This window comes from Symsagittifera roscoffensis, chromosome 4 (assembly GCF_963678635.1).
Source record: "Symsagittifera roscoffensis chromosome 4, txSymRosc1.1, whole genome shotgun sequence".
NCBI lineage: Eukaryota > Metazoa > Xenacoelomorpha > Acoela > Convolutidae > Symsagittifera > Symsagittifera roscoffensis.
Window position 1 is genome coordinate 43,758,044 of NC_087065.1, and position 27,558 is coordinate 43,785,601.

A 27,558-nucleotide genomic window follows, 5' to 3' on the forward strand; every position below is an offset into this window, starting at 1 on the left:
AAACTGAAACAAAAGGTATTCTAATGATCTTGGGACCAAAAGATCAAACAATTTAACCAATCAGAATCGTTGGAGCGCCCAAGTGGCTAAGTTACTAGAAATTACAAAAATTAGTTTATAGCTGCAGAGCAACCATCACAGCAACGTTGTATAGCAGCACAGCAAAGTTCACTTCAAATTATTATCGCGCAATTTGTGCAGATATACAAAACATTTTTGCTTTAATTTTCATTTGTTTTAACATTGAGATTTTTGAATACTCAATTCTGATTAACTGAAAATAACTGAAAAAAAAACGATTTTAGGTCTCTCCATGATGAGAGACGCTACCCAAATAAAGCGTAATTTTTTGTTATTAAGACGGCGCTGATTTCTTTTTGTTCCGGCCATTTGAAAAATGTGGAGGAACTTTGCATTCGGGTGTGTTTTAATTTTTTTGTTTCCCAAATCAGGTACCACAAATAATCATCGGACTGGGTTGAGTGATATATCATATTAAAGCCCTTTCAGTCATGATTCGAACCACAATAAAAATTGCCCAAATTTTTTTCTAGTGTCGAGAAAAACCGGTTTGAAATTTTATTAAAACATGAAATCTGCGAATCTACCTAACTTAAGACCTTAAGACTTAATTTAAAGCAAGGAAACCAAATTGTTTTAAATAAAATAAACGTTTTCTGCAAAAAAAAGTTTTTAAAAAAAATCTTTTTCTTTTTAGTTTTTCTAGTCATTTTTCTACAAAGTTTTTTTGTCCAATTTGCCTATATTTCTATGACTGTCTAATATGCCTTAACTATATATTTACTACTTTACTATATTTACAGATCATACTATCACACCAAGCAGGAAAAAAATACACTAGTTTGGAAAAAAAATTCTAAACTGTAGTTTTCTGAAGACCATGGTCGGAGCATTCTGTGCTACATGCACAGTAATCGGCTATCTTCGTTTTTTTGTGCTCTTAGAACAATTTATTAAATTTTTTTAGAGATTCTTTTCAGTAAATATCTTAGCAACCGAACAACTTTGCTTTAGCGAGACTGGGGTTCGATACTGATTGTTTTACAGAACTAGAAATTAAAACATCGGTTGAATTTTGCGTCCTTTATTTGATCTGTATCCTGTAAATCACTCTTCCTCAGTTAGTTTCTCAATTACTTCAAATTGTTGATCATAACTATGAATAGAAACATAGAAAGCCTTAAAATTTCTGATTGAAAATTTTAACAAATTTGATTTTTCAGGAGTAAGTATAAATAATGACTCATTATGGTCATGTTACATCACTTAGTAGCTCAGTTTTCAAAGCGTTGAAAATCAAAACTGCTCAGCCTCAAAAAATATGAAAAACGGTCGGCTTTTCTATCATTTTAAAAAGTATGACTCATCTTGGCCATGGGAAAATATTGGTTATTGCATTGTCGACTAATTTTTTGAGCCCAAACATGTTACATTCTTTACTTTTTGATCAAATATCTTTCAAGTAAACAAAAAAACGAACAAAAATCTGATCAGCATTACGAATAAGTTTTTTCAGATTAGTCACAAAAATTCTAACTCACTAATTCACTAATTAGAGATTTTTGATTTTGACATTATCATGAAACCCGCTCAGATTTAAAACTTAAGCATGAAAAAAGAAAAGCTTTGTTTCCCATAGTCGCCATAAAATAAACATTATTTGTCCTCATAAATCTATCAGCAAAATGATCATATAGTAGTTTTGTAAGTTCAACTTATTTACTCTTAAAAACCAACTTATGGACTAGAAAAACATGCAAAGCGCACATAAATACAAAATTTTGTCGTGCTTAAATTTGTTAATGAGTGTTCATTTTAACTTGAAAAAATTTGTCTCCTGTTTTGAGTTATTCACAAAGGGACATGATTGATAGAAAAACAATTCTATAATAGAGCTGTAAATATCTATAATTATCATCTTCAGATAGAAACATTACTGAAAAAAGAATCGGCACTTAAAAAGTTGGATTAGCACTAAAATTTTATTTTTCAAATGAGATAAGATCGGGTTCCCACAAAAAAATCTGAATTAAAAAAATTAACATAGCTACAGTCTTACAGGGAACCGTGGGACACAATTGGAAGCTACCAATCTAATGAAATCTGATTTGAACCTCAATTAAAAATTAAATGAACTAGTAAAATGAACAAAACAACTTTTTGTTTCGATTTTACTCTAATTTTTTATAAACAAATTGCAATTAACCTAAATAAAAACAGAGCGAAGTAACGAACGTTACTTTTCTGATTTAACTGACGTAAAACAATCTGAAGATAGGAAACACTACATAGGTTAAATCCTTTTTGATTTTTTATCTTGAGGTCCTTCATTTTGGTTTTATATTTAGAGTTATGACAAAACATACGAAACGACACTAGTTTATACTTACTCTGAATTGCGAGTCAAACAAAAAAATGAAGAGACTGTGTTGCTCTCTGCGACAATGAATTGCACGTTTTCTTTTTACTAAAAATTACCACCATGTGACAACCAAAATTAAAAAAAAAGATATCGAATATATATATTTTCAATAAATAATTAGAAAGTATCAGTACTTCACTTAGTGATGTGTTGAACTCTTTTTGATTGTTTAGCGTACATAGTTTTTTGTGAAACTGCAAGTAAAAATACACCTAAAAGGCTGTGATGGTGTTGCAAAAAAATCATTTTACAGCTGAGTTACTTTAGAAAAAATTGAAAAATCCAAGAAACAAAAGCACTAAAATTTTTACAAATGACACAGAATCACTATTCAAAAAATTTATAAAAAAAAAACTGCCATAAGCTGTCGATTTTTTTCTCTAATTGTAGGATGAATACGTGTTTCGCCTGAAAGTAAAAATTCAATAAGAATTTTTAAAAAAAGCTGCAACATATTAGCATCAAGAGTTTAAAATACTAGTTTTTGTTTCTTAACATAGATGCTACTACAGCTAGAATTCAAAGAAGAAGCTCTTAACAAACAAATCGAGCAATGAATAGCAAATTGCTTTGGATCAGATTTTTTTTAAACTGTCCACCGTTATGATTCACATTCAGTTTTAGATAAGATTTTTTTTGTTCATATTCATTTTTTTGCTGTTTTTTTTTCAATATTGATTTCCATTTAAGAAAACAATTACTTTGACAATATACTTTGCAGAATTAAATGAAGATTTTTGCTTGATTTGCAGAAGTAAGTTATATTTGTAGAAACTGTTTTACAATTGAAAAAACAGAGGTATGAAAGGAAAAATCTAAACAAAACAATTAAACTCTGCTCACGAAAAAAGGTAGTTACAGAAAAAAAATTGCTTGTGAAGTACAATCTTTTTAATCCTTGAAGATAGCATTATAATGAGCATGCTTACCTGAAAAAATTTCAGCAAAAAGTATCTGAAAAAGCAAAACTTTGGAATTTTTAAACATCTGAACGTGCGCATTTTTTCCAACGCAACGTGAAAATACAGAAAACTAGTTGTTTCTCAATTGACAAATGCACTAGTTCTTTGTGGGAAAATGAAGTATTTTGATTTTGTTCAAAGCTTCAAGTTAATCTTGCTACTTGATGTATAATGAAACCTGATTTTTTAGATGCTCTTTTTAAAGAATGGACTTTCAGCATTGATGTGATTAAAAAAATCAAATTTTTGATATAGAACATTCGCCAATTGTTTTATACATTAAGAAATCTTTCAGGTATATCGAAGTATCGATCGTGTAAAAAACCATCAAAATTCACACTTTTAAAAAACTTGCATCGGCGCTTGCTCTTAAACTAATTCTCAAACAAATGAAATGAAGCAGAAAAAACTGAAGTAACTACAGTTCAATTTTGTGTATAAAGGTCAGTTTCAAAACAAAATTCTAAATCTCAGTTTTATAAAGTACAATCGACATGTTTCAACGATGTCAGAATTAGCTGCAAAACAAGTGAAACACAGGAAACAAAACTAGGTCCTCTGTATCAGTTTTTGTATATTAGGCTTTCTTTTTTTTATAAATTGTTGATCATACGACAATTTGAAATAGTTCTAATCTTTTTCTAAAATTTTTTTGTTTTCTCGATATTTGTAAACCTAACTTAAAGTCAACCTATGGAACAGACTTCTGTCAACTTTTTTCTGAATAGTGTCAATTTTTTATCTTTAAAAGATTATAGATGTAAATGCAAAAATTATGACAAAAGTTTAATTCGCGAATTAACTAACTGTTTCAGTTGAAAATTTTTGCTGTGGGAATTGAAAGAAACTAAAAGTTCAATACTTTTGTATCCATCAATCTAAAAAGTTAAAAGACATGAATTGTTTTATGTAATAACCCGAAAATGCGCAAAACCAAAAATCCAAAAATTGTTTTAGACTTCAAAAAATTGCTCTGACTTATTAAAAGCCAACAGGATGTTGTGCAGATAAGACACTTTTCTGCTTTTTAGACAAAGAAATACCAAACGGCGACGTGTCATATCAACGTGTCGTCTTCTGAGCTCTGCAATGAATCACGTAAAGTTTTGATAAATCGAAATAATTTTTTCTCGTCTAAATTTTTGGAAATTTCGATTTTTGATCTTATGCATTTTCTGTCTATCACAACATTTCAAATTTTGCTAAAAAATGGAAAAAAAATATTTTCAGAAAATGGATACTAAATTATTTCACTTCTGGTGCGTGCTGATTACGAAATAAATGTAAAATCCATCAAGTTAACGAATTAACAAAAGTTTTTTTGTATATTTTCCAAAGTTATTTGTCGAGTTCAGAAATTAATGTTTGGTTAATTAGTACTCAAAAAAAAATTATTTCCAAGGCAATTTGAAAATTTTTCAGTAGTATAACTTTCAGATCATGCAAGTGAAACTTTTCAAGAACAAACAACTTTTGAATCGAATACAACTTTACCAAATCTCCTGCAGCATATCGGAATTATTACCTAACGCACTAACCTTCTTTTTATACACCTACTTTTATCTACTTTTATTGTTTTTGTTCATACTAAACTTAAGTATATATATAGAGAGAGTTCACTAACTCAGCGAAAGATTGCAGAAAATAGATGTTGCAAATTTTGGTAGTCGTCGTTTTTTATGTCTCAAAAGTTTTTATCAACTAGCACTTGATATTGCAAGAAAAGATGATGTTTACAAAAAAACGATCCTAGCTTAACCCTTGTCGGGGAAGCTCATTATTTTGATCTTCGGTAACATATTAATTTACTGAAAAAATTATTTACGGAAAAATATTTTGTTGTTTTGAGATCACTTTTTTATTTACTTTTCTATCATTTTAATCTGCGCTTCACAATCAAAAAACAATTTTTCAATGAAATTAAATATAAGCAAGAGTTTAGATTAGTGCTTACAAAACCTCGAAGTAGAAAAAAATTTTCTGTTGAAAACTTTTGAAGAGCGGAAGGATAAAAGCTTTTAGCTCAATTATATATGAAAAGTTTTGGCACATGAGCAGTAATTTCAGCTGAAAAAGTTCAATTTCCTTCTTTCTAACTTACCTTCAAAAAATTGTTGCCTTCGGCATTGGAACAAAAACTTTTAAGGTCAACTTGGATGCAAAAATCTTGATTATTAATAAATATTTGCCCCAGATGATACAGCAATGCAGAAAGGTTGATAATTTTGTTCGATCTATTTCGATCATAATAATAAAAGCTGCATCACATTTTTCTGAATCACATTTTTCAACGAGACTGAAAATAACCTGACTAAAACGAACCTACGCTTTGTGAAAAAAAATTGAGTCAAACGTCAAATTTGAATATAATGGTTAACCAAACCTCATAATTTTTCTAGGAAAAAAAATCCTTTAAATTTTGTAAACGATAAAGATATTTTGAGAAAAAATCTGTGAAAATTGATTAGTTGCAGTTGAATGCAGAGGTCAGTGTGCTCTGAATAAAAAGAGATTATTGCTATTGTTGTTGAATCTTTTTTAACCAATATTTTTCTAAAAAAGCAAAAACAACAATTTAGTTTGAAATAATTTTTTAAGTTTTTTTAGTACAATTGAAACTTAGTTCTATAATTTCTAAGTTTCTTAAAAAACTAAAAAGGTCAACTATAACGAATAATTTTTTTCGTACAAACTGTTTGTTTGTAATTTTTGAATTTACATCCAAAGCCAATTAACAATTTAAAAATGATGATAATTTGGTTCTAATTGGATCAAACAATATGGAAAAAACCAAAAAACCAATTTTGGAAACTACTTTTTTCTCACATGATACACAATTTCTAAAAAAAAAATTGTTTTAAATAAATTGATACAAATAACGTAACTTTGTTTCCTGTGTTTTTCTTTTCTGCTGTTATTTCTGGCCTTTTTGATTCAATTTGATTGATATATACAAAACTGAGCTTCACTCATTTTATCATGAAAATAGAAATTTTATACAAAAAATTAAATTATAGTGTTCTAAATTATTTTTACGTGCTTTTTTCTAGTTGAAAAACATCCTAAGAGCAAGCGCCGATGCAGTTTTTCAAAAGTGCCTCCAGTCTTTGAAAAAAGCTCCTCAAAACTGCTTTTGTAGTTTAAATAGCTAGAACCAAAATAAATTCGACTTTGGTCCGATTGCACAAAAAAATAAACAGGCAGGAAGAATAATTTGAAGAGTCAATCGAAATCAAACACACCACTTTCTCACAAATAAAAGATGCATTTGTCAATTTAAGAAAAACTAGATTCATTTGTGTTATGAGTTGCGTTGAAGAAATTGTGCATATGTCGAACTTCAAAGTTTTCAATGTACTGCTTTATTTGGACAGGTTTTGATAAAACTAGTTCAATAAGCATGGTCATCGTGCTGCTTTCTTCAGGGCTTAAGAAACTGGTCATTTGTAAGATTATTTTCGAACAGACATGGAGAACAATGGAGTAAAAATCACATTTTGAAAAAGATGCTCGGAATTCTTAGAATTTAGTGTCGTTATCTATGTTTAGGGTAGAAACTAATGTCGTTTCGTATGTTTATTCTTAACTTCAAAAAAACCACAACGAAGAACCTCAAGACAAAACAAACTTTAAATGGGATTTAAGTTTTATAGTTTATATATCTTTAGAATATCTTAGGTCAATTAAACCATGAGTTTAGCAATCGTCACTTCGTTCTAATTAATATTTATTTTATTTTCAAGCTGTTTTTACAATAATGCAGTAAAATTAAAACAAAACGATGTTTTGTTCTTCAGGTTTAAGACAATTTAGTTTCCGATAAGGATAAAATCTGATTTTACTAGAGTGATAGCCTTCACTTGTATTTCAAGATTCCCTGTAATACTGAAAGTACATCTGAATTATTTTCTTCGAATTCGGTTTTTTGAGCAACCTATTTAATATCATTCAAAATGTAGTATATACTAGTAATCTATTCTTCAAGTCCCTATTGGTTTTTTATCAATTGTTTTTCAAAAGTTAAAAAATACAGAAAAAAAAACAACTCGAATTGATTTTTAGAAGACATTTATTTTTTATATTCTTCAAAATCTTACGTGAATTTTTCATGAAAACCGACGATTTTTTTTTAAATTAAATTGATTTTTCATTAGAAAATGTGCACGCAATGAAGTTTCTGTGTTTGTGTGCGTATTGCATCTATTTCTAAATTTAAACTCTACTTCCTTATTGCGATTTTCTATAAGATAGCTGCAAAAATTAAAATCATTTTGCTACAGATTTATGTAGACAATTAACGTTTTTGTCAGATATTTTTTCTGAGCAATTTTAATGTTCATTTTTTGGTTCGAAAAATTACTATCACTGAGATAGCAGATAAGGAAGTTTCCCGGCCGATTTGAATCATACTACATATCTCCAGTCAATGTTTAACCAAAACGGAAAATTTAGAAACAGTTTTTAAGGATGAGTTTTCTGATGTTTTTAAATATGGTCGGGGAAATTAACAGTTACTGAGATATAAGATGATGTAACATGACTTGACGAGTCATGTTACAAATCATGAGGCAATTTTGAACAATTCAAGAATTCTTAGAATTAAATTTTTCATGCTGAGCAACTTTTATGTGAAAGCCTAAGGTCAAAAAATCAATTTTCATTGAGATATAAGTTGATAAGCATGACCTTGATGATTCATATTACATATGATTAGGCAAAACTTGAACAAGAATTAATTTTATAGAGTATAGTTTTGATGCTGAGCAACTTTCATGATCACTATAATGGCAGAAAAAAAACAGTTTTTGAGAAATATACTTATATTTTATGACCTTGACGAGACAGACTAGATCTATTGAAGCAAAACTTGAACAATGCCTATTTTTTCAGCCATAGTTTTTGACAATGAACATTGTTTGTGTTCAAGCCCGTTTTCTGAAAAATCAATAGTTACTTAGATATAAGATGATGTAACATGAACTTGATGACTACATATGATTAGGCAAAACTTGAACAATGCATATTTTTTAGACACAGTTTTTGGAGTTGAGCAACTTTCATGTATATAACTTTGGTCAAAAATAACAGTTTGTGAAATTAAAGTTGATGTATTATGACCTTGATTAGACATACTACCCATGATGAGGCAACAATCTAAACAAGTATATATTTCCTTGGGTAGATTTCTATGCCGAGCAGTTTTTATGATCATATTTTTGGTCAAGAAATCAAAATGTGAAGAATAACTCTTGGCTCAAATTTTCAAGTTAAGCAGTTAAAATTACATGTTCTTGGCACATTTTAACTGCTTGGTATATATGGATTTACTACTTTTCTGACTTTGCCCAGGGAATTTTATATGAAACAGTCAGACTTTTAAGCTATTACGTGTTTCATGCTTATGCATATTTTTGAAGTACAGCTCAAAAGAATCTATGCATTATAAATTACCTCGTTGAAACTATCCAACAATCACAGGAGAGGTTTAAACGCTACAAAGAACTTAAGGTTTTAGGACTAGTTAGATAGGCATAAGGTATGAGAGCTCTGAAACAATATAGAACAATTAATGACCCGTTTGAAACATTGTAGAACAATGTAAAACATTTCTGATCATGATCTTTCTCGCGCCCTGCTAACCCCCCCCCCCCCCCCCCCGAATGGTGAGGTTCCTTGTTCAAAATGATGAAACTAGAGTTGAGCTCACGGTTCAGGCGAGTGCATGGGTGCGTCGTGGTGTCTGATATACTGAGTGCAGGGGAACACTTTGAAAGCCAGGCAGGCGAGGAAGTCACGTGCAGATACCAACCCAGATACTGGACACAGTTTGAACCCGCTCGCTTCTGAAATGTGTGAACAATTATATGAAAGATTAATAATTGGTTTATTGTAGAGCTCAATTAGCATCAGTATCGATTAAATCGGAATAACTTTCAAGCTCAGAAATTTCACGAATGAGGAGAAGTTGATTTTTAAAAATTTTAAAAAAGGGTGAACGCATTGTGCATAATTTGCTTTTACACGAAGAGAATGTTTAATTACATAACAAATAGTTTCAACTAACTGTACAGATAATCGGATAGATCCTGCAGCTGCGGAATTCTCTCGCTGCTAAAACAAATTTTTAAATTTAAAAACATTTATAATTATTAATCCAGCCGATTTTTAAAACGTATTATCCATCCTTTTTGTCTAACCTGATAATCTTGTCGGTTTTCAACTTTTTGAAATATTTTAAGTAGTTTTCACAAGCATGTGTTTCGTGTAATATGGAGAGGTTCACGAACGCCTCCTTCCAAGTCGCTGTTTCTAGTTCAGTGTATACAACACGAGGCACCTCAGAGCCACTAAAATAATAGAGCAATCAATGCATTGTTAACTTTTTATTTTAGCATTTCAGCCTCCACTAGTACGACGGAAGGTTTAAAGAGTAAGACAAACGTCACAAAAAAACTTCCTACAGATGTTCATCTCATCATTTTTCAAAAAATAAGGAATGTGTGATGATTTTCTTGTGGGTTACATTCCGATTTCGTCCTACTGTAATTGAATGACAGATTTCGCCCCATTTTTAACATTCTCTCCCAGTGACCTTGGGGTTGGCAAAATCGTTACACAAATAGCTCGATTGTTGACATTAGATATTTCAAAATAATCGAGTAGAAATGGATAACTGTTCCGACTACTTCACGAAGTTGGAAGGAGCCATGGCGAAGGGTGGGTTGTTTTTCTGACGCATTTTGTGCACGTCGAAGAAAGCTTTTAGGTGATCAACTGTGGTGTCAAATTGAAACTCTTTCAATCGTTCTTTGGATTTCAAAAAGAACTACTTTAAGAACTGTCTCAGTGTCGAAAAGAAACCAGTCTGAATTTTTTTTACTTCTAAAGACTAATTTTTCAGAACGGAAATTTACGATTGAATATTCAATCTAATTGGTATTCTTTTTTTCAGTATTTTGGCTGTTTTTGATTATGGCTCATTAACCAATTCAATCTCCCTTCAAAACCAAAAAAAAACCAAGATAAACAGTTTTTATTTGGACTAAATCTGTAGTGGGACGAAATCTGTTGGCACCATTTAAATTTCTCATAAACTTCTGCTCAAATTTTACTTTTTGCGAGTTAAGTCGTAGTGAAATTTCAATAGTTAAAGAACCAACCTCATCTGAGCTGATTGCTTCAGCTTGAAAAAATTTTTGAATTTTTTTTTTCAAATTTTCAAAGATTAGAAAAATTGTAATTGCTATCTTGTGAATCAATACAAGATTTCAAAAAGGCTGCAGGTCACTACAGACAAACAATCATTCACTGTGCATAAACAGAAAAATTTGTGTTCACTTACTGTTGGTATTGTTCTGCTAGCTTAGCTATTTCAGCTCGCCTGCTGCGGTATACCACGTCATTGAAACCCTACAAGCTTGCTCATTAGCTAATTTAACATCAGTTTGGTTCCAATTATCAAAAAGAAAGAAACAAAGACAAACTCTACCGGATGATCTTTGTCGAGGCTCGGATCAAAGGACGACAGAACATTTTTGCATTTGTTCAATTCCAATATACTGCGTGGGTACCAAACCTCTAAAATGAACCAAATAATGATTATCTTTGTTTTAAAAGAAACAAGACTGCTCGTATCAGGGCGAAGCCCTGAATGTTCCGACTGCCTTTTAAGGTTTTATGGAGCAGTAATAACATTAAAAATTAAATGTAATAAAATTTAAAAAAAAAATTAAATTTGAATTTTTTTAAATGAAAATCCTCCCCCCACACGCCATTTAAAGTACAAAAAGATAGATTTAGCTCCTTGTAACAATTCAATTATGGCAAATAAGCTTCTTTCAACCAATTTGGAACGATTTTAAGACGGATTAACTCTCCGCTTACGCGTTAATAGCGCGAAATATATCGCGCGTTAATTGTCCCAAATTGGCCAAAATGGCAATCTTTAAACCCCCATAACTTTACGAAAAATGATCACAGGTGAAATATCTTTTCAAATTTGAGCTCAAGGCAACAATACCTTTTGAATGATATAAAAAAATTCTGTCAAAAATGGCTAGTTAAAAAGTCGAAATTTGTCTGAAGAAAAAAAACCCACCCCGAGCACAAATATTCCGTTACTTTCGTATCGAAAGTCGAAACAATAAATTCGTTTTCGAGAGTTAAGTACAAAACATAACTTTTCTTTATGCATTAATACTTATTCACTCGAGAGAACATCAAAGGCAATACTGGCTGTCGAGTGATGTCTCTGAAATTATTCTTCATTTCTTGTCTATGAAGAGTTGAGAGGAAAAACCCGAATTTTCAGTCTACTTCTTTTTATCAAATCCCCCAACTTTAACTTAATGAATGAAATTTGTCTTAGTATAACGTTTAACCTACCAAAAAAGATTATCGAAATTGTTACTTTCCAGTATATACAATTTTCTGAGTTAGCGCAGAACGTTTTTCAATTTTACTTAATTCAAATCCATAAAAGACTTTATCAACGGCCTGTCAAAAAGAATGAGCATGCTCAATAATTTTCTCAGTCTGCTAACGAACTTTTTTCCTTTGATTAATTTGTAACTTTTGTGTTTTTAACTTTTCACTTGAGTAGTAATCTTGAGTGGGATCCAATTGTTGGGTTAAAAAATAACCCAAGGCAAGACACTTCTTTTTTTTTTAATTTTGAAATTTCGCCCGTAGAAAACTGATTTTCCTCTCCGACTAAAGATCTGTGGCACAAAGTTTCTATTATATAGGTTTTGACTAAACTGAACACTGGAATGATCGGTTAAACTTGCTTATTCTGGATTTTTTCGACCTTCAAAATTTGGAAAGATTAGATCAATACTTGATCAATTTTTCTGCGTTTGTCTAGCTATAGCTAGTTAATCTATATCAGTAAGTTGTAGGCTCAAAATAAAAAACCGTCAGCATGAATAGTTTTGACTGGGAGCGCGCGCCAAAAAAACATGATTTTTTGGTCAACGTTTTCCAAAACGTGCCTAAGCACTCTTTTTAAAACTAGTTTGAAAAAAAATTGCCTGCAAAAACCGCCTTTGAAAATTTTTGAAAAACCGCCTCCCCTTAGAAAAATTTAGAAAAATCTACATATTATGTAATTTTTCGATTCGTCCAATTTGAAGTTTTGATCAGATGATTCTGTAGAAGATCAACAAAATTTCCAGTTCTCAAAATAATAGTGGTCAAACAATCTTTGTTTTTTATTTGAGTTGAAATGATCAAAAACCATTATTTTCCTGTAATTTAAAAACTTTTTTGTTAAAAAAATCTGATTGAATGTAAAATCCAACCCCTCCTTTAAGCTTTTCTCGTGATTCCATCTCATTTTGTTGAAAACTTTCTAAACTGACTGCATTTTTTAAACTGTATTTGTTGCAACATGTTTCTGTTAGAGCAAAAAGAATCGGTTTGTTTTTTTTGTCCTTGATCATCATTTCTAGTTCTGAAAATGTTCTGTGAATTGATCTGATGTTTTGTAAAATTTTACTCATAAATTTTGAACATATTAACTTGCCTGTTTTTTTTTTATGCCACAACTTTTTCTTTTTTCCGCTGGTCATCACCTGAGTGGTCTCTTTTAGTTTTTATCTCAAAAGCTATCTTTGTCATTTGTTTACAGAATATGTTGAATCGTTTGCGAAATTGAATTTTTATTGATATTTTTGATGCTAGCAAGAGATCTTAGCAAAATCGCAAGATTTCTAGCTCTATTTCAAAGTAAATTTCTTAACATTTTAGTTTTATCCCGACTGAGACTGGTCGGGGAATCGCAATTCAGCTCTAAGGGATGTGTATTGATTATAACTGAAATTTTTCAAAGTCAAACATTTCCCAATAGTTTTATATCTGAACAATATTTCGGGAAAAATGAATTTGAGATCACAATGGGTTTTAAGAAGTCTTGAAATTTATTTGCTGTTTTGTGATATAACGCTGATGCAATAATACTAGTTTGAAATTCTTTTAATACATCAATTCAACTCGAAAATCATTTCAAACTACCATATCAAAGTAAAAAAGCAAACCTTCGGTAATCGTGATGTTTTTGGAAACAACAACAGTTTGAGGAACTGCTCTATGAGAGATTACTGTGATGCAGACTCCTAGCTCGCCATCGTTTTGTTCGGCATATCCCTCCTGTAAGCTACTGAGCTCCACCAATTGCGCTTTTTCTTTCTACAAACAACAGGCCTTTAGTTGAATTAAAACAAAGCGAGTTGCTTAGAATTTAAGGTATCTATTACATTGTACGTACTTTCAACAATAGTATGTATACCTTGCCATTTGAAGACGGTGTTGTTTCGAGATATAATTTTTAAATTTTTGTGTGAAAATTATATTAAAAAACACAAAATGAACTACACAAAATCAATTGTAGAGTTTTTTGAAGTGTAAGTGGCAAGCGCCGTTGCGTTTGAAAGACTAAAAATTCCGTCAATTGTCAAGGCGGAAGAATATCACACCAGAAATTTTATAACAAGGTGCCAAATATTATGGAAAATGATTAATTTATTTAAAATTTGTTCTTTTGTTATCAGAGTGTCTCTCGCTATCCAGATTTTTGCATCTTGCATACTTTCGGGACCTTTTTTTCCGCCTTTTGTGTCGTTTTTTTTTCAGATTTTTCCCAGCATTCCAAGTTTGGATTTAGGTGATTGATTATAACGAACAATTATTTTTTTGACAGTTACATTTCATTAAAATCGTGACATTTTCCAAAAGGATATAATTTTTTATAATCCATTATATTTAGCTATATTTCATACAGAAAAACTCATTAAGTTGATTATAATCGATTCTTATCAATTATTTTATAATTTTTTTGCCAGAAAATTGTCACTCAAAATGTATATGTACTTTTATATACTATGTGTTAGTAGTTTTCTGCCAGTAACTTACCTCTAAAATATAGAAGTTTTGTCTCTGTTTGGTTCATCTGAACACAATGTTTTACCCCGAAAAAAAACCTTTATTGGCTATCCTTTTTCCTTTTTCCCATTGAAAAGCTCACGCGGTAGGTGAAAAATAAACTTCAAAACAAAACTAAATTAAACTTGAATTTGAAACAACGTGCTGATAAAAAAACTATAAATGCGCATCATGAAACAACAATAATCGAGAAGAAATAAAAAACTAAAATTATGCATATCATATAATAAATTGAATTGATCTGAAATCTGCTAAATCAATTTTCTCCTTTTTTCCCTTTTTCATATAAACCAAGGTCTATGAAAATCACAAATTATAAGCAATAGATGCAAGGTTGAGAACAAAAACGGCAAGCAACAGGGATTATTGTTCTGACTTTCGATACGAAAGTACCGGAATATTTGTGCTCGGGGTGGGTTTTTTTTTCTTCAGACAAATTTCGACTTTTTAACTAGCCATTTTTGACGGAATTGTTTTATATCATTCGAAAGGTATTGTTGTCGTGAGCTCAAATTTGAAAAGATATTTCACTTGTGATCATTTTTTAAAAAAAAGTTATGGGGGTGTAAAGGTTGCAATTTTGGCCAATTTGGGACATTTAACGCGCGATATATTCCGCGCTATTAACGCGTAAGCGGAGATTTAATCCCTCTTATAAATCGTTCCAAATTGGTTGAACGAAGCTTATTTGCCAGAATTGAATTGTAACAAGTAGCGAAATCTATCCTTTAGTACTTTATATGGCGTGTGGGGGGATGATTTTTATTTTAAAAAATTCAAATTTTTGAAAAAAAAAATTTTCATTTTTTTTATTACTTTTAATTTTTTAATGATATTACTGCTCCATAAATCTTAAAGGGCAGTCGGAACATTCAGGGCTTCGCCCTGATACGAGCAGTCTTGTAATCGTTTATAATCGATTGAATTGGATTTTTTCTGGATAACAGATAAATTAGAAATTCGGATTAGAAAAATCGGTTATAATTGATTATAAATGATTGTAATTGAATCGAAAAATAGATGGATTAATAATTGTTTATAATTGATTAATATGTATTCTAATTGATTGTAATTTGTTTCAAAAAGATATATTCTGATAGATTTTTCTTGATAATATTAGATTTTTACTCAACTTTTATACAAATGGTGCTAAAATCATAATACAATTGATTATTAACGCTTGAAACTGGATGCGAGTCGCGACTGTTGCCACTATATGCAATTTGCGTCTGAGCATGAGTCGCGATCGTCGGCCCGAGCTTGTCGACCCTTTGCAGATTCTGGAATGTACGCTAAGAGATGTTAACTATAGGCATTCAATTGTTATAATTGTCATTTGTGAAACTGGAAATCATCTCTTCAAATTGATTTCGATCAAATTTCTTTGATATTTAATCTATTCTGTTGTTCTAACAAAATTATGCGAGCAAAAGTGTTGGGATGTTTGCACAGTGAACACTATTTGGATTTCATTTAACTTTGAATATTTTGGCCAGCGATGCGTATTTCATTTTTGCACAACATATTTTTAATTATTTGTTTTTCAATGTTATTTATTCCAGGTGCACAGCCCAACGATATTGTTGTAAACTCTACCGTCAATTCAAACTGGACTTCTTTGATGTTCATAATTCCAATTGATGCTCCACGCAACATCTTGTCGAGTAGATGCCGACAACAATCTATTTATTATTGCTTACATGCCTTTGTCTCCGATCCCATCTCGTCCACTAGCAAAGCAGTGCAAGTTCGGTTCCGAGATCACATCGACCCACAAGACCCCACTGTGGTTGCCTTCAAATTCATCAAGTTCAGCGCTAGCCAAGAATGCCGACAACTGTTGGAACCTGTTTATCGTGACCATAATTTGTTTCTTTTTCATGATGGCTGTTGTTTAGATCATTACTGTCATTATTTTATGTTCGGTTATGGCCTAGCTTTATTGACACCGAAAGAATATTACGAAAAATTAACTGATTATACTGATGAAGGAAAAGTGCTGAATTTTATAATGGCTTACCACTCCCCAGATTGTGAAGCAAATGTAATCATGGAATTGGGATTCGGAAAAGGTGAAGTCAATACCATTCATTCATTTCGGGGTATGCCGCCCGAACAACCAGGTCTACCATATCTTCTCAAAGTTGGACATCACTGGGCACCAAAAATACCCTACGAGAACCCAAGGGACTTTATAACATTCAGTTGGTTCAAAAAGAATGTCATTTGTGCTGATCAACCTTGGATTTGCTATAAGCCTGAACAGAGGTTCAAAAAGGCAAACAGATGGTGGCGCAGATTTTTCGGAAAACGCTTTCGTTTTGATAAACCCTAGTTGTAAATTTGAAATTGCTCATTTATTACAGTTAAATTGCTTAGCTATTACAGGAGATGAATCATTTCTTTGATCAAGCTTTCAAAACACAATTCACACCATTTACAACAAAAGAATTCAGCTGACAGAACAATTAAGCAATTCTACAAACGACATTAATACTGCTCAGAATGACCTTGAAGTTATTCATATCGGTCATATATTTTGCACAGAAAACTCCTACTCATTATTTTTGAAAAAAATGTTTTGAGGAGAATGGTTGAACATACGCGGTTGGGATGTTTTTTTTTGTTATTCAGATCGATTTTTTTTTAATTAGCTGTTTGTAGCAGTTTTTTCTAAAATAAAAACCGTGAAAGATATAGAGCTCAAAATAAGAAACATGCACCTGTGAAAAGTTTTGTTAAATTATGGCGAGTTATTATGACGTTTTTACATTTTTAAACTCCCAATTCCCAGAAGGCAACTTAATTCTTCCAAATAACGTGTTCCTAGCTGAAATATGTCACCGTTCTTTCTTGAACAGCATACCAGGGATTTTACAAAAATGAAAAAAAACTTAACTTCAAAAAAACAGCTCCAACAATCAGAGCTTTGCGCCAATAACAAAGTGACGGAATGCGTGTGCTGTGTAACGCTTTATTCAGACAAACTTCGGATTCTTATACTTTCTCTGAAAAATTAGCAATTGCTCTTTATAATTAATTCTGTCTGTTCCAACTTTTTGCAACTCTCTATGTAATTTGGTCTATTACAAAACAATAGGACGGCTCAAAAAACCAAAATGAATTGAAGCAAACTATTTGGTAGCATGCAAATTTATCATTTTATTTTTGTACATAGGTTTTCAAAAATATGGAAAAAAGTTCAAACTGTTTTTTTATTTATTATGAAAAGTTGCGTCAAATTTTTAATCAAAAACTTTTTCACAGACATTAAAACGCAGTCTGAAAATTCAGGCTTACCTTGCAAGTGACTGGGTTATTTTCATATTCACTGTTTGCCTTTGATTATGTTTGCTGTTGTTTTTCTTGATATCAAATAAGTATTTGTTTAGCTACAGGAAATTATGGCTAATTGGAAGCTAAAGAATATTTTATTTCAAGAAAATGTGAGCTTTTTGTTTATTATTGGCGATTGATTTGGTCTCGCATTTGGTCTTGCACCATTTAAATTTCTCATAAACTTCTGCTCAAATTTTACTTTTTGCGAGTTAAGTCGTAGTGAAATTTCAATAGTTAAAGAACCAACCTCATCTGAGCTGATTGCTTCAGCTTGAAAAAATTTTTGAATTTTTTTTTTCAAATTTTCAAAGATTAGAAAAATTGTAATTGCTATCTTGTGAATCAATACAAGATTTCAAAAAGGCTGCAGGTCACTACAGACAAACAATCATTCACTGTGCATAAACAGAAAAATTTGTGTTCACTTACTGTTGGTATTGTTCTGCTAGCTTAGCTATTTCAGCTCGCCTGCTGCGGTATACCACGTCATTGAAACCCTACAAGCTTGCTCATTAGCTAATTTAACATCAGTTTGGTTCCAATTATCAAAAAGAAAGAAACAAAGACAAACTCTACCGGATGATCTTTGTCGAGGCTCGGATCAAAGGACGACAGAACATTTTTGCATTTGTTCAATTCCAATATACTGCGTGGGTACCAAACCTCTAAAATGAACCAAATAATGATTATCTTTGTTTTAAAAGAAACAAGACTGCTCGTATCAGGGCGAAGCCCTGAATGTTCCGACTGCCTTTTAAGGTTTTATGGAGCAGTAATAACATTAAAAATTAAATGTAATAAAATTTAAAAAAAAAATTAAATTTGAATTTTTTTAAATGAAAATCCTCCCCCCACACGCCATTTAAAGTACAAAAAGATAGATTTAGCTCCTTGTAACAATTCAATTATGGCAAATAAGCTTCTTTCAACCAATTTGGAACGATTTTAAGACGGATTAACTCTCCGCTTACGCGTTAATAGCGCGAAATATATCGCGCGTTAATTGTCCCAAATTGGCCAAAATGGCAATCTTTAAACCCCCATAACTTTACGAAAAATGATCACAGGTGAAATATCTTTTCAAATTTGAGCTCAAGGCAACAATACCTTTTGAATGATATAAAAAAATTCTGTCAAAAATGGCTAGTTAAAAAGTCGAAATTTGTCTGAAGAAAAAAAACCCACCCCGAGCACAAATATTCCGTTACTTTCGTATCGAAAGTCGAAACAATAAATTCGTTTTCGAGAGTTAAGTACAAAACATAACTTTTCTTTATGCATTAATACTTATTCACTCGAGAGAACATCAAAGGCAATACTGGCTGTCGAGTGATGTCTCTGAAATTATTCTTCATTTCTTGTCTATGAAGAGTTGAGAGGAAAAACCCGAATTTTCAGTCTACTTCTTTTTATCAAATCCCCCAACTTTAACTTAATGAATGAAATTTGTCTTAGTATAACGTTTAACCTACCAAAAAAGATTATCGAAATTGTTACTTTCCAGTATATACAATTTTCTGAGTTAGCGCAGAACGTTTTTCAATTTTACTTAATTCAAATCCATAAAAGACTTTATCAACGGCCTGTCAAAAAGAATGAGCATGCTCAATAATTTTCTCAGTCTGCTAACGAACTTTTTTCCTTTGATTAATTTGTAACTTTTGTGTTTTTAACTTTTCACTTGAGTAGTAATCTTGAGTGGGATCCAATTGTTGGGTTAAAAAATAACCCAAGGCAAGACACTTCTTTTTTTTTTAATTTTGAAATTTCGCCCGTAGAAAACTGATTTTCCTCTCCGACTAAAGATCTGTGGCACAAAGTTTCTATTATATAGGTTTTGACTAAACTGAACACTGGAATGATCGGTTAAACTTGCTTATTCTGGATTTTTTCGACCTTCAAAATTTGGAAAGATTAGATCAATACTTGATCAATTTTTCTGCGTTTGTCTAGCTATAGCTAGTTAATCTATATCAGTAAGTTGTAGGCTCAAAATAAAAAACCGTCAGCATGAATAGTTTTGACTGGGAGCGCGCGCCAAAAAAACATGATTTTTTGGTCAACGTTTTCCAAAACGTGCCTAAGCACTCTTTTTAAAACTAGTTTGAAAAAAAATTGCCTGCAAAAACCGCCTTTGAAAATTTTTGAAAAACCGCCTCCCCTTAGAAAAATTTAGAAAAATCTACATATTATGTAATTTTTCGATTCGTCCAATTTGAAGTTTTGATCAGATGATTCTGTAGAAGATCAACAAAATTTCCAGTTCTCAAAATAATAGTGGTCAAACAATCTTTGTTTTTTATTTGAGTTGAAATGATCAAAAACCATTATTTTCCTGTAATTTAAAAACTTTTTTGTTAAAAAAATCTGATTGAATGTAAAATCCAACCCCTCCTTTAAGCTTTTCTCGTGATTCCATCTCATTTTGTTGAAAACTTTCTAAACTGACTGCATTTTTTAAACTGTATTTGTTGCAACATGTTTCTGTTAGAGCAAAAAGAATCGGTTTGTTTTTTTTGTCCTTGATCATCATTTCTAGTTCTGAAAATGTTCTGTGAATTGATCTGATGTTTTGTAAAATTTTACTCATAAATTTTGAACATATTAACTTGCCTGTTTTTTTTTTATGCCACAACTTTTTCTTTTTTCCGCTGGTCATCACCTGAGTGGTCTCTTTTAGTTTTTATCTCAAAAGCTATCTTTGTCATTTGTTTACAGAATATGTTGAATCGTTTGCGAAATTGAATTTTTATTGATATTTTTGATGCTAGCAAGAGATCTTAGCAAAATCGCAAGATTTCTAGCTCTATTTCAAAGTAAATTTCTTAACATTTTAGTTTTATCCCGACTGAGACTGGTCGGGGAATCGCAATTCAGCTCTAAGGGATGTGTATTGATTATAACTGAAATTTTTCAAAGTCAAACATTTCCCAATAGTTTTATATCTGAACAATATTTCGGGAAAAATGAATTTGAGATCACAATGGGTTTTAAGAAGTCTTGAAATTTATTTGCTGTTTTGTGATATAACGCTGATGCAATAATACTAGTTTGAAATTCTTTTAATACATCAATTCAACTCGAAAATCATTTCAAACTACCATATCAAAGTAAAAAAGCAAACCTTCGGTAATCGTGATGTTTTTGGAAACAACAACAGTTTGAGGAACTGCTCTATGAGAGATTACTGTGATGCAGACTCCTAGCTCGCCATCGTTTTGTTCGGCATATCCCTCCTGTAAGCTACTGAGCTCCACCAATTGCGCTTTTTCTTTCTACAAACAACAGGCCTTTAGTTGAATTAAAACAAAGCGAGTTGCTTAGAATTTAAGGTATCTATTACATTGTACGTACTTTCAACAATAGTATGTATACCTTGCCATTTGAAGACGGTGTTGTTTCGAGATATAATTTTTAAATTTTTGTGTGAAAATTATATTAAAAAACACAAAATGAACTACACAAAATCAATTGTAGAATTTTTTGAAGTGTAAGTGGCAAGCGCCGTTGCGTTTGAAAGACTAAAAATTCCGTCAATTGTCAAGGCGGAAGAATATCACACCAGAAATTTTATAACAAGGTGCCAAATATTATGGAAAATGATTAATTTATTTAAAATTTGTTCTTTTGTTATCAGAGTGTCTCTCGCTATCCAGATTTTTGCATCTTGCATACTTTCGGGACCTTTTTTTCCGCCTTTTGTGTCGTTTTTTTTTCAGATTTTTCCCAGCATTCCAAGTTTGGATTTAGGTGATTGATTATAACGAACAATTATTTTTTTGACAGTTACATTTCATTAAAATCGTGACATTTTCCAAAAGGATATAATTTTTTATAATCCATTATATTTAGCTATATTTCATACAGAAAAACTCATTAAGTTGATTATAATCGATTCTTATCAATTATTTTATAATTTTTTTGCCAGAAAATTGTCACTCAAAATGTATATGTACTTTTATATACTATGTGTTAGTAGTTTTCTGCCAGTAACTTACCTCTAAAATATAGAAGTTTTGTCTCTGTTTGGTTCATCTGAACACAATGTTTTACCCCGAAAAAAAACCTTTATTGGCTATCCTTTTTCCTTTTTCCCATTGAAAAGCTCACGCGGTAGGTGAAAAATAAACTTCAAAACAAAACTAAATTAAACTTGAATTTGAAACAACGTGCTGATAAAAAAACTATAAATGCGCATCATGAAACAACAATAATCGAGAAGAAATAAAAAACTAAAATTATGCATATCATATAATAAATTGAATTGATCTGAAATCTGCTAAATCAATTTTCTCCTTTTTTCCCTTTTTCATATAAACCAAGGTCTATGAAAATCACAAATTATAAGCAATAGATGCAAGGTTGAGAACAAAAACGGCAAGCAACAGGGATTATTGTTCTGACTTTCGATACGAAAGTACCGGAATATTTGTGCTCGGGGTGGGTTTTTTTTTCTTCAGACAAATTTCGACTTTTTAACTAGCCATTTTTGACGGAATTGTTTTATATCATTCGAAAGGTATTGTTGTCGTGAGCTCAAATTTGAAAAGATATTTCACTTGTGATCATTTTTTAAAAAAAAGTTATGGGGGTGTAAAGGTTGCAATTTTGGCCAATTTGGGACATTTAACGCGCGATATATTCCGCGCTATTAACGCGTAAGCGGAGATTTAATCCCTCTTATAAATCGTTCCAAATTGGTTGAACGAAGCTTATTTGCCAGAATTGAATTGTAACAAGTAGCGAAATCTATCCTTTAGTACTTTATATGGCGTGTGGGGGGATGATTTTTATTTTAAAAAATTCAAATTTTTGAAAAAAAAAATTTTCATTTTTTTTATTACTTTTAATTTTTTAATGATATTACTGCTCCATAAATCTTAAAGGGCAGTCGGAACATTCAGGGCTTCGCCCTGATACGAGCAGTCTTGTAATCGTTTATAATCGATTGAATTGGATTTTTTCTGGATAACAGATAAATTAGAAATTCGGATTAGAAAAATCGGTTATAATTGATTATAAATGATTGTAATTGAATCGAAAAATAGATGGATTAATAATTGTTTATAATTGATTAATATGTATTCTAATTGATTGTAATTTGTTTCAAAAAGATATATTCTGATAGATTTTTCTTGATAATATTAGATTTTTACTCAACTTTTATACAAATGGTGCTAAAATCATAATACAATTGATTATTAACGCTTGAAACTGGATGCGAGTCGCGACTGTTGCCACTATATGCAATTTGCGTCTGAGCATGAGTCGCGATCGTCGGCCCGAGCTTGTCGACCCTTTGCAGATTCTGGAATGTACGCTAAGAGATGTTAACTATAGGCATTCAATTGTTATAATTGTCATTTGTGAAACTGGAAATCATCTCTTCAAATTGATTTCGATCAAATTTCTTTGATATTTAATCTATTCTGTTGTTCTAACAAAATTATGCGAGCAAAAGTGTTGGGATGTTTGCACAGTGAACACTATTTGGATTTCATTTAACTTTGAATATTTTGGCCAGCGATGCGTATTTCATTTTTGCACAACATATTTTTAATTATTTGTTTTTCAATGTTATTTATTCCAGGTGCACAGCCCAACGATATTGTTGTAAACTCTACCGTCAATTCAAACTGGACTTCTTTGATGTTCATAATTCCAATTGATGCTCCACGCAACATCTTGTCGAGTAGATGCCGACAACAATCTATTTATTATTGCTTACATGCCTTTGTCTCCGATCCCATCTCGTCCACTAGCAAAGCAGTGCAAGTTCGGTTCCGAGATCACATCGACCCACAAGACCCCACTGTGGTTGCCTTCAAATTCATCAAGTTCAGCGCTAGCCAAGAATGCCGACAACTGTTGGAACCTGTTTATCGTGACCATAATTTGTTTCTTTTTCATGATGGCTGTTGTTTAGATCATTACTGTCATTATTTTATGTTCGGTTATGGCCTAGCTTTATTGACACCGAAAGAATATTACGAAAAATTAACTGATTATACTGATGAAGGAAAAGTGCTGAATTTTATAATGGCTTACCACTCCCCAGATTGTGAAGCAAATGTAATCATGGAATTGGGATTCGGAAAAGGTGAAGTCAATACCATTCATTCATTTCGGGGTATGCCGCCCGAACAACCAGGTCTACCATATCTTCTCAAAGTTGGACATCACTGGGCACCAAAAATACCCTACGAGAACCCAAGGGACTTTATAACATTCAGTTGGTTCAAAAAGAATGTCATTTGTGCTGATCAACCTTGGATTTGCTATAAGCCTGAACAGAGGTTCAAAAAGGCAAACAGATGGTGGCGCAGATTTTTCGGAAAACGCTTTCGTTTTGATAAACCCTAGTTGTAAATTTGAAATTGCTCATTTATTACAGTTAAATTGCTTAGCTATTACAGGAGATGAATCATTTCTTTGATCAAGCTTTCAAAACACAATTCACACCATTTACAACAAAAGAATTCAGCTGACAGAACAATCAAGCAATTCTACAAACGACATTAATACTGCTCAGAATGACCTTGAAGTTATTCATATCGGTCAAATAATCTGCACATAGTACTCCAACTCATTATTTTTGAAAAAATGTTTTGAGGAGAATGGTTGAACATATGCGGTTGGGTTGTTTTTTTTTGTAATTCAGATCAATTTTTGTTTTTTTTAATTAGCTGTTTGTAACAGTTTTTTCTAAAATAAATACCGTGAAAGATATAGAGCTCAAAATAAGAAACATGCACCTGTGAAAAGTTTTGTTAAATTATGGCGAGTTATTATGACGTTTTTACATTTTTAAACTCCCAATTCCCAGAAGGCAACTTAATTCTTCCAAATAACGTGTTCCTAGCTGAAATATGTCACCGTTCTTTCTTGAACAGCATACCAGGGATTTTACAAAAATGAAAAAAAACTTAACTTCAAAAAAACAGCTCCAACAATCAGAGCTTTGCGCCAATAACAAAGTGACGGAATGCGTGTGCTGTGTAACGCTTTATTCAGACAAACTTCGGATTCTTATACTTTCTCTGAAAAATTAGCAATTGCTCTTTATAATTAATTCTGTCTGTTCCAACTTTTTGCAACTCTCTATGTAATTTGGTCTATTACAAAACAATAGGACGGCTCAAAAAACCAAAATGAATTGAAGCAAACTATTTGGTAGCATGCAAATTTATCATTTTATTTTTGTACATAGGTTTTCAAAAATATGGAAAAAAGTTCAAACTGTTTTTTTATTTATTATGAAAAGTTGCGTCAAATTTTTAATCAAAAACTTTTTCACAGACATTAAAACGCAGTCTGAAAATTCAGGCTTACCTTGCAAGTGACTGGGTTATTTTCATATTCACTGTTTGCCTTTGATTATGTTTGCTGTTGTTTTTCTTGATATCAAATAAGTATTTGTTTAGCTACAGGAAATTATGGCTAATTGGAAGCTAAAGAATATTTTATTTCAAGAAAATGTGAGCTTTTTGTTTATTATTGGCGATTGATTTGGTCTTGCTACTTTCCATCTAGTGCACAAGTCTCATATCTAGTGCTGATTGAATTATCTTGAAAAAAAAACTTGAAATTTCAATTGCATTTATCTCAATATGAGTTAAAATTAGACAAGTGTTATGTGCAATTTTTGCGAAATTTGCAACCGACTTCTTTCTTCAAAAATGCGTAATTTTGGCTTTTTTTTAAATTAATCAAAAATTACGCTGAAACTTCCAATTATATTTACATCAAGAGAAGCCTCTCACGCAGCTCAACAAAGATCTATCCGTACCGAGAAAGTTCTTTATATCTGACCTGAAATACTTTATGTTTTTATCTAATTTCAGGTCAAAAATTCTTTTTGAATTGTTTAAAAAAAGCAAGGATTTTCTTAAAATTTTTTTGTTCCCATCTTAATTCTGATCAGAAAGAAGTTAACTATATCTAGGTTATTTCTAGCTAAAAAAAATCATCTGGTGGGTCTCGAATCTCTAACTTGAAGTTTCCTAGGCGGTTGTGCTAACCAGTTTGCTACAGGCATTGATTAAGGTGGTTAGTTTTAGCAAAATATGACTTGTTATTACAAGTGTTCCTTTGCATTGTATTACTTTTATTTTGTATACTGTGATTACTACTGTTATTTTATATACTCGAAGCTTGTTTATCTCGTTGCGGTTGAGCAGTGAACTGATTTCTGGTTTTTTTTTTTCCAGAAACTGTTTATTTCTATACTATAAAAGAAATAGATCGTTTCTGCACAGAAGATACAAGATAACTAGGCTAGATAATCTATATACAATTTCTATCTAGAAAAACAGCCTCCATTGGGTACGGGTAGAAGTGTAAAAATTTCAAAAATCTTATTGAGAATATAGTTTTTAGAATATATATAAAAAGTCATTTCGACTATAAAAAACTTGAAATCTCTGTCTAAAAAATAATTTCAAACGTTTGGAGAATTTTAATAAGCTGAGTTAATTCCCAAATGGCGCTAAAAAGCTGCCGAAACAACATTACATGAATAAAACTGTCATTGACGGCCTAAACTTAGCAGAATTATGCTATTGTAAGCCTGCTCGTTCGCATTATTTGTATTTGTTTGAGTTTAGACCAAACAGCAAAAATTTCAAACCATTGGTTTTCTCAATTATGGGGCAATTTTTTTGGAAATAGATGAATCACGACTGAAAATTTTTAATATGAATATCACTCGACCCATTCGTATAATTGTGGTACTTGATTTTGAGTTGAAAACAAAAAGAAAAAGTCAAAAAAGGAAAAAGAACAAAAACATTTGAATACAAAACTCCTCCCAATTTTTCAAATGATCGGAACAATAAAATTAGCGAATTCCAGCCTGAAAAAGCCAAAAATAGTAGAAAAAAAATTTGGTTAGTTGCGAGTTAAGCTGGCTTTAAGAAATCAGAATTAGCAAGTTCAAAATTAGAAAAAAAAATCAAAAACGCAAAATTTTTTTTAATGGTTAAAAAACGTACAATCAAGGCTTGGGCATTCGGAAGCATGACTAGCTCACGTGCGTAGCAAAGAAGGCTCCAAAAAACTGGTTTTCTATTAGGACAAGGAGGAAGCACAGCTAAAATTGCTGAAGCACAGCTAAAAGGAACCATAGGCTCGAGTGGAAAAACCTAGAACCCAGAAAATAATTGATATTTTTAATTGAATTAAAAAATCTCTGAGCCCTAAAATAATTCAAAATTTTGAGTTTGTTGAATCGTCTTTTTCTTCGAGTTATTCAAAAACCGTATTTAAAATGTGTTCAATATGTGTTCAAAACTTTGAGTAAGTTAAGCGTAATAATCAGTCATATTTGGGTCGATTAAAGAATGTTTGTTAAATTAGGTCTCTCCGTCACTTAGTCCTTTGGGCATGAGAATAAGTTTCGCTTGATTTACTTGGCGCAGTTCCTATTTTTTCAGGAATTCAGGTCTAATTATATTTTGCAAACGACAATTTTTTCAATAAAATGAAAATTTCAGTTTTGGAAACTTTGTACCAGACCAGATAATTTCCTTCGGTTGGAAGATGAGTTCAAAAGTGCAAAAACATTGAAGTTTGACGGTTTTGACAGAAAAAAATTATTTAAAGCTTTTATGTCAACTCAAAATTTCAGCTACATTCAGACTAGGCGCGGATTTAGGGGAAAGTCGCTTCTATCAAACTGTGAATGAGGGCGGATGCTTCTAGTCTCAGGTAGTCTACCCCCTCGCCACTCAAAAGGTGCCCCTCTTTAGTACTAAAGAGCCAAAAAAAACCTTGCGCTTGTAAAAACTGCGATGAAATTTATTAATTTTGAAGGTGGGATTCTGCGCCAAATAATCCCTGTTTATTTTGATTTGTTTAGTGGCTCCTTTGTTT

At 31.5% G+C, this 27,558-nt stretch overlaps 1 protein-coding gene across 1 annotated transcript in view; it reads right to left on the bottom strand.

The window, feature by feature from the left end:
- The window catches only part of LOC134844898 (tyrosine 3-monooxygenase-like), a 151,860-nt gene that overhangs the window by 33,824 nt on the left and 90,478 nt on the right, over positions 1–27,558 (bottom strand). The window contains exons 3-10 of the mRNA XM_063861725.1: positions 20,810–20,960; positions 18,262–18,350; positions 13,443–13,593; positions 10,895–10,983; positions 10,748–10,815; positions 9,603–9,752; positions 9,470–9,516; positions 9,113–9,248 (exon numbers count right to left, since the gene is read on the bottom strand). Coding sequence (XP_063717795.1) covers positions 9,113–9,248; positions 9,470–9,516; positions 9,603–9,752; positions 10,748–10,815; positions 10,895–10,983; positions 13,443–13,593; positions 18,262–18,350; positions 20,810–20,960 — 881 coding nt within the window. The remainder of the gene's footprint in view (positions 1–9,112; positions 9,249–9,469; positions 9,517–9,602; positions 9,753–10,747; positions 10,816–10,894; positions 10,984–13,442; positions 13,594–18,261; positions 18,351–20,809; positions 20,961–27,558) is intronic.